Raw genomic sequence first — 16,365 nt, forward strand, 5'->3', positions numbered from 1 at the left:
ATCCAGACTTAACCACGCAGTAGCCAAGCTGTCAAGTGCAGAGCCTCCAGGTTCAGATGCCACAGACTGCCATGATCCTGGGACAGCAAGTCTGGCCGAAGAGGTAGCTGCAGCAGGATGGCTGCCGAAAGACTCATCAGCATGCTGAACCAATGTTGGTGAGGCCACGCTGCGGCTATGAGGATGACGTTCCTTCTTTCTTGCTTCACCTTTATCATCAGGACCTTGTGGATCTATGGTACCTTGTGGATCTAACGTACATTAGCGTTCCCAACCATGGAATCAAGAAGGTGTCTGACAGGGAGCCTTTGTCCCATCCCTGCAGAGAACAGAATACGTGGCACTTTCTGTTCTGCCTGGATGTGAACAGGTCAACCTGGGGAGTCCCCCATCTGTGGAAGATCAGGCTGACCACCTCTGGATGGAGTGACCATTTGCGGCAAGACAAGAAGGTCCTGCTGAGGCGATCTGCCAAGACATTCTTGGTTCCAGGCAGGTGGGTGGCTACCAAATGAATGGCATGCCACACACAAAAGTCCCAGAAGATGAGTGCCTCCCAACACAGGGCCGAAGACCTGGCACTACTTTGCCTGTTGATGTAATACATCATGGTGGTATTGTCTGTGAGGACCTGCACCACCTTGCCTTTTAGGTGTGGCAAGAAAGCCTGGCAGACCAGGCGAACTGCTCTGAGCTCCCTGACATTGATATGAAGGGCTAGGTCATGTTCAAACCAATGGCCCTGGTTGCTGAGCTCACCCAAGTGGGCTCCCCAGCCCAGATCCGACACGTCTGAAACCAGGGTAAGCGACGGGGAACCCCTGGCAGCACCGACTTGGGATCCAGCCACCAATCCAGGGATGAAAGGATGTGGATCTTGACTTGTTGAGGCGACACAGGTCCAGGATGGGTCTTAGGCGCCCTTTTGCTTTCAGGATTAGGAAGTAGTGGGGGTAGAATCCTTTTCTTTCCATGTCCTGAGGAACCTCCTCCACAGCCACCAGGCACAGGAGCTTTTTGACCTCCTGAATGAGGAGTTGCTTGTGAGAAGGGTCCCTGGAGAGGAATGGGGAAGAGGGGGGGGGGGGGGGGGGAACCGTACATTGCAGGGTATAGCCCCAAGGTATTATATCCAGGATCCAGTGGTCCGAGGTTACTCACAATCAAGCCAAATGGTAAGGGTGGAGATGGTCGAGGAAGAGATGGGGAGAATCCAGGTGGCTGACTGAGGCATGGCTCTCGAGTGCACCCTCAAAATGAGCACTTTTGGCCCCCTACATATTTGGCGGGCCCAGGTTGCGCAAATGAGCAGGAGGAAGAAGGGTGTTGATGGTTAAAACTAGTGTCCCTTCTTCTAGCAGAGCCCTGAAGGGGCTGCCAGGTGGGGGCGGGGGCGGCTGGAAGGGGTTATGAGCAGACTGCGGTGTGTGCATGCCCAACGAGCGAAGGGTGGGTCTAGTGTCCTTCAACCCATGCAGCCTGGCATCTGTCTGCTTGGAGAAGAGACCAACCCTTTGGAAAGGAAGATCCTGAATGAAGGTTTGCATCTCCTCGGAGAAGCCCGCTGTTTGGAGCCAGGAGCTGTGCTGCATAACCACTGCCGACACGACCATCCGAGCCTCTGAGTCCACCACATCCCATGCCATTTGTTGGGAGCATCTGGCCGCTGCAGTGCCCTCCTCCACCGGGGTGCCGAACTCCTGGACCAAACCCTGCAGGAGGGATTTCTGGAATTTTCTGAGATTTTCCAGAGATTAAAATTATATCTGCCAAACAGGGCTTGATGATTCGCCACTCAAAATTGTAAGCTGGCAGTACTTGTGAGTCGAGGAGGTATGACCATGCTTGTCCCTCTCGTTGGCTGCAGACACAACCAACAAGCCTGGGGGTGGGTGGATATAAAGATATTCAAACCCTTTGGCTGGAACAAAGTACTTTATTTTGGTCCTTTTGGAGGTGGGAGGAATGGAAGAGGGGGTTTGTCATAGGGCCTTGGAGATCTTAAGAACCTCTTTACGCATGGGTAGGGCGATCCGGGTGGGCGTAGAGGCCGAGAGGACATTGGAGAGAGTGTCCTCTTTCTCCGCCATTTCCTGCACCTCCAGCCCCAAATTCTTGGCTACACACAGAAGTAATGCCTGATATTCCTTGAAATTGTCCGGCAGGTTAGCCCTTGAAGGTCCTGTGACTGCCTCGTCCAGAGCCGATGAGGAAGATTGGACCACCAGGAGAGGTCCCAGGGTTGGGAGGTCCCAGGGTTGGGAGGTCCCAGGAAGATTGGACTACTGCTGGAGAGGGAGGCTTAGGGGTGGGCACAGGCTCTTCCACTGCAACCTCTGAATGGGCCCCCGGCACTGAGCCTGTTGCCGTCGGTGCTGCCAACTGGAGTTCCGATGCAGTGAACAAAGAGCGCCGCAAAGGGCTCTTTCTCATCATGTCCCACACGCTGCAATATTGCAAAGCCACTGCGCTGGCCACTGGCCGTGATGCCACTGCGGTGCCGCAGACAACGGTGCAAGTTCCGGTGCCCAATCCCACCAGTGGGGCCTAGGCAATGGACTGAACTGGCCCTCCGTGCCAGAGGAATCACCTTCCTGTGACCAGGGAAGGGCTGTCAATCCCTGGGTTTGTTTACTGGTTGTGGCTACCAGTAACTGACCAGAGGTGGGAGATTGGTGTCAGTACAGGGGAGATTGGTACCAGTGATGGGGAGACCGGTGCCGGGACAAGGAACTGCACCAACGATCAGAACTGACGTTGAGAAGACAACCGATGGGAGGATGACTGGTGCCGGGAATGGTATGGGAAGTATCGACCCCATACAGGTGAGTGACACTGAGGGAAACTGGACGCTAGTCTGAGCGACCAATGACAGGTCTCAGATCCCCGAGTCTCGGATCCTCGGCGTGGCGAACAGGAACATCACCGCCTCTCTGGTGACCAGCAGTGTTCTGCCTGCTCCTTGAGGGGGTCTTGGTGGCTGGCTTGCCTTCCTGGGGAGCCTTAGCTGAGTCCTGCAGCACCAGAGTCATCATCAGAACAGGTGGAGACCTGTGCTCTCTCTGCCCCGGGGAGCCTGGGCAGATGACAGTGCCGGCAGGGGCATGGGTCCTATACCACTCCCAGGAGTTGGTGACGGACCTTTGAGGAGACTGGGGGCCCCAACCGGGGAGGCATGAGGACGTGGCTCCGGAGTAGCCTGGTGGGTAGGCCCAAGTCCCTTGTCCGTTGACCCTTTTTGCTTGGAGCTAGGGAGCTGCACTTTTTTGTTTTCTTTTTCGGCACCGGCAATGGCGCTCGGTGCTAGGAGAAACTGGGTGCTGGCGGCACACTGTGCATGGAGGCCAAGGTGCTCAGTGAAACCTGTCATGACGGCTCAGAAGCCGGGTGAAGGGCAGACTGCATCAGGAGGGCCCCAATACGAATATCTCACTCTTTTTGGGTTTGGGGCCAAAAGTTCTTACAGATCTGGCATTGATCCTTAACGTGTGACTTCCCCAAGCACTTAAGACAGCTGCTATGGGGGTCACTAACAGGCATAGGCCTGTTGCAATCTGAGCAGGGCTTAAACCCGGGAGACCGGGACATGCCCCACCTGGGGCAAAGTCCCCACTGGGACCCTAACTAACTACACTTAACACAACTTAACTAACACTATACACAAACTATTTAAAAAAGGTCCTAAGGCATGAAAAAACCACTAGCACTTGCTAAGCAAGGAAGGCCCTTCAACTAACCACCTCTGGCGTTAAGAAGGAACTGAGAGGGCGTAGGGCCGGCAGCGCCTGATATACCACTGCATGAATGCGGCACTCCAGACAGCGCCACAGTTAACCCTACAGATACCACTAAGGCAAAAATCTCTGATGACTGCACACATGGGCGCATACACACCTAGAATGGAATCAACATGAGCAATCACTTGAAGAAGAACTACGAACTGAGGTAAGAGAGGGAACTGCTGATCACTCCAACTCAAGCTAAACGTGGTAGAAAAGGAACTGGGGGATGGTTGGCTGTGCACTGCCATGTAACTGCTCGGAGCGGCGCATGCATAGCCCAACCGGGTACTGCTACCACAAATCTCTGATTACAAGCACAGGGCGTCAAGACACCTTAAGTGGAGCACCTGCGGGGACACTCCTCGAAGAAGAATCTCTCCTTCTCTGTTACACTCTGCATTTGTGCACATAACTGTTTTGTGTACTAGTACCCACTTGTGCATTAGATAGTAAGATTTTTTTGGAGCAAGGATTTTGTTTTGATTCTCCATTCTCTGCTGATCTAGCTCTTTATGGCACTGTGCATTAAACATTATATGAAATCTATTTTACAATTTTGGCATTCAGATTTTGATTACATTTTTTAATATAACTCATTATGTTTCTTTTCCTAATTCTTCATATTTTAGTGTTATCCCCTTTCTGATTTTAACGTGCGTTCCTATTTGCCTTTGATTGGTTCCCCTCATGCCCCTTTTCTGTCCTTTCCATGAGTAATGGTCTCTCCCTCCTTCCTCAAGTTTTCTCCTTCCTCATTCCCATGATTGCTTCATCCCTTCCAATCCTCCTTAACTTCTAGATTCTCCCCATCAATTTCCTCCATCTCTCTCTCCTCTCATCCCCCTCAGGTTTCCCCAACGATACCTTGGTCATCCATCAACACGCATCCTCTCCCCTACTCATTTCTCAACCATGGAATGGAACTCAGCAGCTCCAGCCATTTATGGGCCCTGGGGAACAGCACCAGAAGGTGTCTGATCGCCAGTCCCTTTGTAAGGTTTAGGGGATTTCTCTCCCCTAACTGGATGTGAACAAGACAATAAAGCTGCGTGGATGTTTGTTGCATTCTCAGAGCAGGGGAAGAAGCCGTGGATGTCAGGAGCTCTTGCTTCCAAACAGAGATTTCCCAACCCAAAGCAGTGCAGAGCTGGGCTTTGGCCTCCATCTACAGGTGCAGTGAGAGGCAGGTCCAGGTAAACCATGCGTTGGGTGCTAGGGCTCATGACAGGCACTCAGAATAGAGAATGGTAGCTAGCAAGGGGAACTCTTTCATTCTCTAGTCCAAGACATCATGCAGTATATGCTGTGATTAGCAGGAGGAAGACAGAGGGCGCAGAATATATACACCGGTCAGAGGGAGCAGGCCAGCCCTGGGGCACATGTTTGAGACCAATGCATGAGAACATCCTGCAATACAAATTCTTAGTTGCCCAACAGCAGCCCAGTCCAGGCTCTGTTTCAGCCGTATACACAACGATGCGTCCCCTGTCTTTGCTTCCACGGGAATGGAATTTAACAGAATACAAGACAGGAGAACAAACACTCAAAATAATATATACACTGCACAGTGCATACATATACACAAACTTCATATGAACGCTTCACTATCACCAAAGCAACTACTGTGAAAAGGATGGGAGTGTGCTCAAGAGTGTGACAAAGTTTGGCACTGCCACTACATAGTTTCCATACAGCAGTTGATGGTTATGATTAATTCTGCACCTAACTGTATTTTTCCAGTTACAACCCAACAACATACATCTCTCTCCCCCCTCACCTGCATCTTCAGAGAAGGGGCTGAGCTGCGTGTAGCCACAATGGTTCCTCTTGTCTTTACTGAAGATGCTGTCTATGTTCAGAGACTCCCTTTTGGGTCTCCAGGTCGGACGGTACTTGCTAGATGAACTGGATTTGGATTCACTGCTGGTACTCTCCATTTCCCAGTCGCGAGAATGCACAGGCAAGTTCCTGGGGCGCCGTATCTTTGACTGACCCACTACATTCCCTCCACAAGGAGGGCCTTGGTTGGTCTGGGCTGGTCGGTTGTGGATTATATTGCTGACTGTCTCTTTAAACTCTCTAAGTCTGCTGGTGCTGCTGGATGGCTTAGGGGCAGTTCTGGGGGCTTGTTTCTCCTTCAGTGTTTCCCCTGCAGTATACAAAGGAGAAGGCAAGAGGAACAAAAATAACTTCATTTTAAACTAGTAGCACTATTCACAACATCTTTCTGAAGCCATACAAAGGGAAATCAGCAAAGGCAAGACAGGCCAAAACACAGAGACAGGGAGACACACAGCAAGGGAGGTGCACTTACACACAAAGAATCACAAAAACACATACAGAAAGAGTGACAAAGTAATTAAAACAATGACCCTTGCCTTCACTATGGTATCCTGATGACTGTATCTCATCCCCTTTTCGCCGAGACCGGCTAGAACTCCTCTTGCGGTCAGTCAGTGAGCTCTTTTGGGAAATATGCCTCTGATTACATTCACTGTCAGTCAAGTGTCCTTAAAGAATAAGAGAACACAGTTTAGATGACAAGAGTCTTTGGATTGGTTGTTCAACATTCTAAGAATAATAGGCCCTTCTCACTCTTCCTGAGCTGCACAGATACTCCAATGGTAACTGGCAGCTTCTAGTAAGCAAAGTCATTTGCTTTAAATAATTTGTATCTAAAAGTTTTTAAAAATAGTCACAAAAGAGCAACAAAGCAACTCCAGGGACTGTGTTAAATGAGAGAGATCATCCACAGAGATGGGAAGCAGTTGATTGTGCCTTGCCTCAATGCTCCAGGGACACCATTATCTTGCAATAGCAACACTCCAACAGCTCTCGCATTCAAACACACACAGCTCTTAAACATGGCTAGTTTGATTTTCTTCTCCTCACAAATTCTCTTTTGCGCACTACACACAAATCTTTTCTTTGGTTCAATTGAGTTAGAAAATATTTGTTCACAATTTAGCACAGATTTTCCCTGTAAGAATTTGCCCTTTGGTAAGAGTGCCTCATCCTCACACCAATTTATTACCAAGCTAATGACCACAATAATTTTTCTAATTAAGTTTGAAATCCCTTGAAGTGAGATTAACAATAATGGTTACAAGTGTGTAAGCACTCAGCTTTGTGGTTCCTACAGTGTAAGACCCCAAATCTGTAAACACATGCATTTGTGTGACTTTACTAACATGAGCAGTCCCATTCCAAATCAGGACTGCTCCCAAGCAGGACAAAGATGGAGTTTGGGAAGGAGATCCAAAGGCTTTCCAGCCTTTCCACCATCAACTTCAATCTGGCATAGGGGTAGTGAATGAAAACTCCAATTCCCTGACAACTGTTCAATGGCCTTTGTGGGAGGAGCTGATGGTCCCAATCCAATTCCTTTTCAGAGAACCCACGTCGCAGAACTTGCCATTACAATTAGCTTTTTGAATTCATCTTTCAAAATAAATAATATCAAAATTCAAAAAATATATTAAAGCAAAAGGAGAATTTGCTTTTTAGGTAGAGGTGCTACATCAACAAATAAAGATGTGACAGTATGCATGCAAGGGCAACCCACCCAAACGGAGGCTAATGAGATTGAAACATCCTGTGTTTCAATTTGTCTGTGAAGCCAAGGAAGAGTGTGATTTTGTAGTAGGTACTCTTCAGAAAGAGGCAATATATATGGAAGTGGGGAAAATAAGGAAAGAACAAGAGAGGCATCCGAAGGAGGGAGTGGTAGGTAAATTAGGACTTAAGTGCCTGAGCAGGAAAGATGCCATGAAGTGGGTTTGGGGGAACGCATTCTTTCACAACATGAGCTTTGGATGCCAGCAGGCACATAATGCTATTCTGTCAGTCTGTAAGGATATAAGATATCTTGTAGCAGTTACCATGGTGATAAAAGGAGCCCATATTGCATTCAGAGTGCACAATTTCTTTAGCTAGCTTTAAAAAAAAAGTTCTTCCATTCTGATAGCAATGGTAGGTTAGGGCATTTCCAATGTTGTCACAGCAGCTATATAAAGAGTACCACTGCTGCTACAGTTGGGGCTCTTAGACATGGCAAGAATATTTAATATTTATCTAGTCCTAAAATGCACAATTAGCCACTGTGGACTGGGAGGTTGACAGCTTTACCAATACTCTCCTATATTTCCATCCATAAACTGGACAAGGTCACAGTATGTGCCACAGTCTCAGCAGAGGCACCAAGTACTAAATGAGCATGGAGCCTGAATTACCTTGTCCCCCTAACCGCGGTCCTTCCAGACCAGGGACAAAGTCTACTAGTGAGGCAGGATGGGAAAAGTTTGCAGTATCTGAAATTCACAGCCCAGGTACAGCGTGCACACAATCTCCAGAGCTGTCAATCTAGCACCTTTAATTAATTTTGTTGAATTCACTAAATTACCAAAACAGGATTTCTCCTAAGCATGCAACGAACACATACAAAATCTGCCCCTTGAAGAGTATTTTTAAATACTAGATGCCTCACATTCAAGCAATCATATGGATTAATAGGCAATGGAAAGTATCTTTAAAGCCCAGTGATGTCGATGGAAAGTATCTTTAAAGCCCAAAGGCTGGGAGCATGGGATTAGAAAAGGGAATGAAACCAGATCACTTGAGACAATGTGATCTTAGGAGTTTGAGCAGAGGAGTTAGAATTCACGCATTATTGAGCTTGATAGCATTGGCTGCCAGAAGTGGCAGAGGGCTAGCTTAACCATTCGGTGAGCCCCACCCATCTCCATCCTGATGTACCCAGGTGTTTGAGGGCACATGGCCCCAATGGTCTTCCTTCCCAGGAGGGCGATGTGGGATAGGGTCCATAGAACTCTGGGGTGGAGAAGTGGGGGAAGTGGCCACTAATGAAGAATCCAGCTTTCTCACAGACTGATTCAATAGCAGGCGCAGTTGACAGGAGTGATGGGGTGGCTCCTTTACAGCCACTGGAGTCAGCATTTGATGGCTGAGCTGTTGCGTGAGGCTGGGAGATTAACTTTTTTGGGGAAGACTTGAGTAGGGAGGAAGGAGGTCGGAAAAGACAAAGGGGGATGACCAAGTAGGGATTAGCTAATATGCAGGGACTGAATATAGCTGAAGACTAGATCAGGAGAGAGGAGGCAGGTTTGAATTAGGCAGTAAGTGAGGGGTAAGAACTGGAGGAAAAACATGGGATAGAATTAGCAGGAGAAGAAATAAAAGGAGAAAGTCACTACACAAATCATGAAACTAATAATATAAATGTTGAATTTCATCTGCTCCTGTATTTTCGTTCCCTCTCCCACCCCTCACCTCTTCTGTCTACTTTGACTATAAGTGTTGCAGGGCAGAAGCCTCTCTAATTACATCTGTGTCAATTTGGGATATAAATAATATCCCAGCATCTTAGGTTAACTAGAATTCTTGTTGTTCCGAAGATCAATATAAGTTTCGGTTTTTCATCATTATCAAATTTTGCCCTACATTTCCCCTTCTGTCTCTCTCTCTCTCTCTCATCTAGAACTACTGTAGCAGCCTTATCTGTCAAACATTTAACCTGGAAATAAAAATATATCAACCAAAGGCTTGGAGTGCCAATTACTGAATGCATGGTGAGGAATCAAAGAGCACCGAAGAACACCTGTTTGAAATCTACTCTTTCACAAAGTCCGGTTCTTCATTGTGAGAAATACCTTCCCAAACTCTGGTCTGAACTGTAAGTAAAAATTTGAACCACAGATGGATACATGTATGCTGTTACAAACAGGAGGGCAAGAACTTGCTGAGTGAAATAGTACCAAAATGTGCTGCTTGGAGAAATTTTGGTGTAACAAGGAGCTGTTCATTTAACAGGAATGCCCCCTTTGTGAACCCTGTTAGGTTTGGTGCACACAAAATTAGTTCAATTTACAGATATACTATTAACAGGTCACCCTTTTGGTATATGGAAAGTTCCGCTCTTTTAACTAGTATAGTCCTTTATTAGAAATTAATGTCAAAGCTCTGTGCTGCATTCAGGAACAGACTGGCCAGGTCACAGGCTAGATGCTTTGTGACAAGCACAGGCCACAGCTGACAGGGTAGCTCTACACCTTGAGACCTCCACCCTATCTCCTATTAGATTCTCCCACCAGACCCCCACCCAGCTTCCTCCCTAGGACAGATTCTCCTCTCACTCCAGATGCCCACAAACTTGCCTCCACAGTGCAGGCAGACAGCTATTCTCTGTCCTCTGTCCTCCCCCAGTGCAGATGGATACCCATCCTCACTGCTGTCCACTTTAAGCAGAAACTCCCTCATGATCACATATAGGTCCTAATAGTGTGGGCTCCCTTCCCATATAGCCTCAGCTACTTGAATGCAGGGACTTGCACATGCCACCCACTGACAACGTTTTGAAACAGTGCTTTGTACAGCTGCACCATGCTATAGATTGTGGGCCATAATTCACCAGATGCCAGCACTTCAAAGAGCACCCTTATGCCAATATGCCCTGGGCTGTATTTAAATAGATATTGTTTAACTTAGCTCTACTGTAATCTCCAGATTCACAATGGCTACATGAGCACAAAGGTGTCTGCTACCTGTGTCCCTGCTGCTTTGCGAAGCTGTGTCATTCTCCACATTATAGATGACTGTCCCCTGCGAGTCAGAAGAGAAGTGACTGACCACAGACTCATGGTGTGAGTGTTTATAGGGATAGCTGTCTGTAGAGGAGTCTGTCCTGGTGTCACTCGAGATGGAAGGCTCCCTCCCTAATAAAGGAAGTAATGGCAAATGTCAGCCTCTATTTGGGATATACAAATCAGGAGAGATTATGACAGAAAACAGAAACAGAATGGAGGAAACTAAACAGAAGCAAAGAAACAGGTTTAGGAGCAAAGGGATATGGAGAATCACCTACACAATATTCATAGATTCAAAGATGGTGGAATTGACTGGGTGGAGACTCATGTCATCTAGTCTGACCCCTTTTCATCTAAGGGAGAGGTCAAAAATATACTTTTAATAAATATGACTATGATGAAAACTTTACCAATCTCCACGTGAACTGTCAACAAATTAGTTAATTTCAAGTTGATTTTGTTCTTTATTAACTAACAAGCCTATTAGCATAATTAAACTGTGGAACTGATTGCCACAAGATTGCACTGAGGCCAAAAACTAAGTAAGATTCTAAAAGAGAATTGGAGATTTATACGGATAACAAGAATATCCAGAATTATAATAGTGCTAAGAACTTTCAAAGAGATATTAAATTTCATGCTTTAGGGTTTAAACCAATCTAACTATTAGGGAATAGAACACTTCTGCTTAATTCAAGGTATCTTGCACCTTTCCTCTTAAGCACTGGGTGCTGGCTGCAGTTGGAGACAGGTTCCTGCACTAGATGGACCACAAGTTTGATCGAGTATGGCATTTCTCATATCCCTAAGCCCTTTAAAAATATATATACAGCTTTCTCTTTCGGTCCTTTTTTCTCAACCTGCAGGAAAAATACTTTGAATAGTTTACAGGGTGTTGTGTATGTACAACATACCCACCCACACATACCTGTGCACATGATGAAATTAAAGAAACGCAAAACTGAACACATGAGCTCTCTATTTAGTTATGTAAGCATTTAGTTCCACAGCCACTTTGATTTCTTCTGGGAGCAAATCCAATAGTCTACGTAAAATTTCTGTGAAAGTTGTCTTCTGGACTCTCAAGCCTCCCCCTACTGGTTAAAAGTGTCATTATGCCTCTGCAATGTGGTGGGAGATCATGGTCATGAAAGGAAAGATGATCTTGGGTAGCTAGAGACCAATCCCATGGAATGCTTTGAGTATCAGGGCATGGAGCTTGAAATGGACTCTGTATTCAACAGAAAGCAAAGCTTCACAGTGACTATGCACAGAGAGATTTGTAACATTTTGTACCAGCTGAAGAGCGTGGCTTCAGTCCTAGATATGATGAGATACAATGATTAGCATGAAGATCTGCTTCTTATAGGATAGGGTGCAATATTATGGTCAGTCACAGATGGACAGATGGATTTAATCAGAGGGAAGAAAAAAAATTTTTAACTGATGTTGTAGAGGTGACAAGTTCTTTGAAGCATTTCTCTCTTTCTACTAGCACCATATCAGTTTGTCTGGGTTCAGCTTTAGACAGTGCTCTTCATGCTTATTTCAGCTAGGCATTGATAAAGCGGGGAGATATATTATTGACGTTTGACATAAAGGAGTTGCAGAGCTAGATGTCATCTACATTCTGCTGGCACCTCAACCCATATTGTCTCACCAGCCCTCTCAACAGCTTCATATAGATATTGAATAACGTGAGGGAGAGGACCAAACCTTGTGGGACTCAGCAGTGAGGATTTTGGAAATGGAAGAATAGGTTGCTCATAATGACTGTCTGTGTTTAGTTTGAAAGAAAACACCTGAACCATTTTAGGATGTTTCTATTCAGCTCTGAAGCTTCTTGGAAGCAAGTCAGGATCCAATAGGATCAGATGCTGAAGAGAGATCCAACAGAATGAACATGGATGTACTTCCCTTGGAGGTCAACCAGAACTACAAGAACCGTCTTTGTAGCATGTCCCGGCCTGAAACTTGCCAGAGATACTAGCACCTAACAGGTGGCATTGGAGACTCTTTTTTGCAAGGTTCTCAATTAGCTTGCTTAGAAATTGGAGACAAGTCATTAAGGGCTTTTCTACACTGGAACTTTACAGCGCTGCAATTTTTTCACTCAGGGGTGTGAAAAAACACCCCCTTGACTGCTGCAAGTTTCAGCGTTGTAAAGCGCCAGTGTAGACAGTGCACCAGTGCTGGTAACTATTCCCCTTGTGGAGGTGGGTTTTTTTATAGCGTTGGGAGAGCACTACACAGCCACGTTAAAGCGCTGCTGCAGCAGCGCTTTAACGTTGCTAGTGAAGACATGCTCTAAGTGGTTGTGTACAAAATCTATTGTTGAGTGATGGTTTCATTAGTATTGATTGGAATGTTGCTCATTTTAGGGTGCATGATAGATTCCCCTCATTATATGACGTAATGACAATCTGTTAGTAGAGGCTCCAGATGCTCCCTACATCTTCACCAGCCAAAAAGCACAAGGACCAGAGTCACAGGTGGTGACCATGACTGCTATAACTGCTTTTAAAACTAAAGGTTTATCTACACAAATAATTAGACATGGCAAGTTGGGTTGTGAATATACCCCACACTAGCAAGCCGTGGTCTAAATATCCATATGTATCTGCTGACGTGTTAACAGTTCATTAGAGCGCTTTGATCTAGTCTCTCTCTCAAAGTGCATTAACAAACTGTTAATGCACATCAGCAGGATGGACAGTTACACTGCAGCAGGCTAGCACAGGGTACATTCACACCCAGCTTGCCATGGTCTAATTGTTGTGTAGACAAGCCCAAATCGTGTGAATGGGTAGAATTCCTGGAAGGAAGGTGCTATTTTTCTGGTCCTGCGCTCAGACTACTGTTCTTGGCAACCTATGAAGCCCTCCCAAACGCAGGTCACCTTCTCTGTAAATATCCAAGAATAGAATCAGCCTTCCTCGCAATACTACCATAGTGTAAGCTCATGTACAGTTTATATCCACCACCACAATCTCTCTTTTTGATTGCTTTTAAAATGTGCCTCTCAAAATGCCTATACTTCCTCTTCTTTACAGGAAGCCTCATCTCACTTCAGTCTGTTCAGTGTCCTAATTTATCCAGGTAATTAACAAATTAGCCTTCTCTTCATGATTATTTCAAACATTTAGCAGACTCAGAACTCATTTCCGAAGGCATCTGACCACATCCTTCCAAACCAATGGAACACCACCGACAGCACTGTGTTTTCTCTCCCTAATCCATTAGTGTATCATATCAGTACTATATTGCTGGATAATACAGGATATTTAAGAGAGAGTATTGGATTGGATGCCTCATTTAAACCCTAAGAGATTCATGTTGGCAGTCACTCTCTTTATGCATTCTGTATGTTCTGTCAAAAGCATTGATCACCTTCTCTTATGTTTTGTGCATCTCTGCTCCTGTTTCTTTCTTGTTAAAAACTCAGGATAATTTTATGAATTCAATCACTAGATAAATCTTATACTGTTCCCCTCTACACAAAGATTGTTCCATATTCTTGTGTCAGTATTTTCTCCTAGATATACTTAGAAAAGACAAATTTCCAGACATTTAAAATGATAGAGACCTTGAATGTTTTGTGATTAGGTGGGTTTTTTGTAATCATTTGGCTGTCTTTATACATTTAAAAAGTAAAATTACATGCTCATCCTCTGGTTTAGCAATAGCATTTGGTCTCTTGAAATTCTGGCTGTCACAATCTGGGAATGCTCCAAAGACAGTGAATTCTGCCCTGGATGGAGTAAAAGAGGATGGCTCATCACATTACTTAACGGAAACCTTCCCCAGATGATGTTTGGTCTTAAAGAGAAGCCCTGAAAGCAAGTCTTTCAGGCAGGAGGATGTACTTGTAATTTATGGAGCTGTAGTTTGGAAGGGAAGGTTTAAGAGTTAAATACTGAGGATCCTTCTCAGGACTCTAGGTCAGCTTTGATCAGTGATAGAGACCTGGCTAGCAAAATATCACTCAAAATGAAGCAACATTTTTCTAACAGTTCAGCTGCAATGGAGATGGGCATAAAGTGTACAGTTCAGTCTGTTTACCTGAGTCCTCGCTATCATAGCAAGTCCTGCTATACTGCTGTAAATCCACCTGAGAGGGCAAGTCTTGCATTGACACTGGAGTTCCTCTTGGATCTGCATAAAGCAGCAGCAAAGGCTGATAATGACCCTTGATGCACTTGGTCACAACATCTTTCCACTTTGGACCAATCTGAATTAAAAAAACAACAACAAGAACAAGAACACTGCTCAGCTTTTCTTTTTACTTCTCTCAGGCAAACCAAGAGACTGGTTCTTAACCTCTTCATATGCTGCACTGTACAATCAAGTAACACTCCCTGAACACCTTCCCGCCCCTCCCAAGATTCTTGATGCCCAAGGTGACAAGGGGCAAGTGATAAGTGATCACAATAAAGCTGCACTAATTCTTCCCAGAGCCCCACTCTACATTCACATGCTGAAGCATTTCATGCTTGTTATAAACTCTGAAATGTTACTGAAAGTAAAGATGTTAATTAAAATTGACATTTCCATGCCTTCTTCTGACAGCCACCATACTGCAGAAAAGGGACAATTTGTGATACCAGCTGGACGGGAGCCCACTGTCAGCAGAGCAGAAACAGTTTATGCCTTGTTTTGATAATTGAGATATTTACTGTTTTATAGTTAAACAAAATTAATGTTTGCTAGAATATAGGCTTAAACTAATATTCTTTCCCATTCAGAGTTTACTCATGCTAAGAAAAACTTTTTACCACATGAAATTTCCCAACACTTCACTGACCAAAATCAGGGCACATTTTTAATGTTATAGCTTTGGTACTAATTAATCTATCATAATTTACAAAATGCATTAAGTAAAAAAAAAAATCAAACACGCAAACCACAGATTTCCAGCACTGGGATTAATTGAGATCACAGCTAATATTCGGTGAAGACTCATCCAGCATGCAAGGGGTTAAACACCTTGCTGTATAATCATTTATTCTTCTGAGAGGTCAGCATGACTGTAGTTTCTGTTTTGGTGAGCTGGACTTTAATTCTTGCAGCCAGTATTCATTTGAAAACACTTCCCTGTGTTTTAGTACAGATTTGCAGAGATGCACAGAACATCCACTCCAACAGGTCTACTCCTTACACGGGTATTATGTTACAGCACTGTATTATCCTTAGCAGGGTTTTACTGCAGAGGAACGTGACCAAGAACAAGTGGAAGGTTTATAGCTCTCCCTTAGAGACTGCTTGGTGAGATTACGGAAGAAAGCTTTCCTTTGTTACTTTTGTGCCTTTGTGACAAGGGGAAATAGAAGGGGAGGGGCATGAGATGAAGCCCAATGAACTAATGAGCTGTAGTAACCATGTGCCAAGATCCCAGTGCTGATGGCTTTGATGCCAAGCATTTCATCCTAGACGCAGGGGGAAAAAAGGCACTGGTAAGAGAGGGAAGAATGCGCCTTAAGAAACAGCTACTAGAGGGGTGTGGCATCCAGATACTTCTACCGTAAACCTGAGGAGAAGGGACTCAATAGCAACACCATTTGTCGGGTGAGGGTGTGAGAAATACATAGACTCAGACTCATAGACTTTGAGGTCAGAAGGGACCATTATGATCATCTGGTCTGACCCCCTGCATGCTGCAGGCCATAAAACCGTCCCTACCCCTTCCCTGGACTCTGCTGTTGAAGTCCCCAATCCTGTTTTTAGTGACTTCAATCGGCAGAGACCCTCCTGCTAGAGATCCCTGCCCCATGCTGCGGAGGAAGGCGAAAAACCTCCAGAGGCTCAGCCAATGTGCCCTGGAGGAAAATTCCTTCCCGACCCCAAATATGGCGATCAGTAAGACCCCGAGCATATAGACAAGAGTCTCCAGCCTGACCCCTGTTAGCCATTATACTATTTACCTACCATTTCTTGGTTTTCCTTGACTACTATGTTTTACCATTAAACCATTCCCTCCATAA

The 16,365-nt window shown here is 45.4% G+C and overlaps 1 protein-coding gene across 9 annotated transcripts in view; it reads right to left on the reverse strand.

Moving 5' to 3' along the window:
- The window catches only part of USP54 (ubiquitin specific peptidase 54), a 256,337-nt gene that overhangs the window by 42,015 nt on the left and 197,957 nt on the right, over positions 1-16,365 (reverse strand). For 8 of the 9 annotated variants that reach the window (XM_054034279.1, XM_054034275.1, XM_054034277.1 and 5 more), the window contains exons 10-13: positions 14,447-14,615; positions 10,343-10,513; positions 6,161-6,292; positions 5,560-5,931 (exon numbers count right to left, since the gene is read on the reverse strand). In XM_054034279.1, the coding sequence (XP_053890254.1) occupies positions 5,560-5,931; positions 6,161-6,292; positions 10,343-10,513; positions 14,447-14,615 (844 nt within the window). The remainder of the gene's footprint in view (positions 1-5,559; positions 5,932-6,160; positions 6,293-10,342; positions 10,514-14,446; positions 14,616-16,365) is intronic. The other variant, XM_054034280.1, reaches the window with a different exon arrangement.

Source organism: Malaclemys terrapin, chromosome 7 (assembly GCF_027887155.1).
Source record: "Malaclemys terrapin pileata isolate rMalTer1 chromosome 7, rMalTer1.hap1, whole genome shotgun sequence".
Lineage (NCBI taxonomy): Eukaryota > Metazoa > Chordata > Testudines > Emydidae > Malaclemys > Malaclemys terrapin.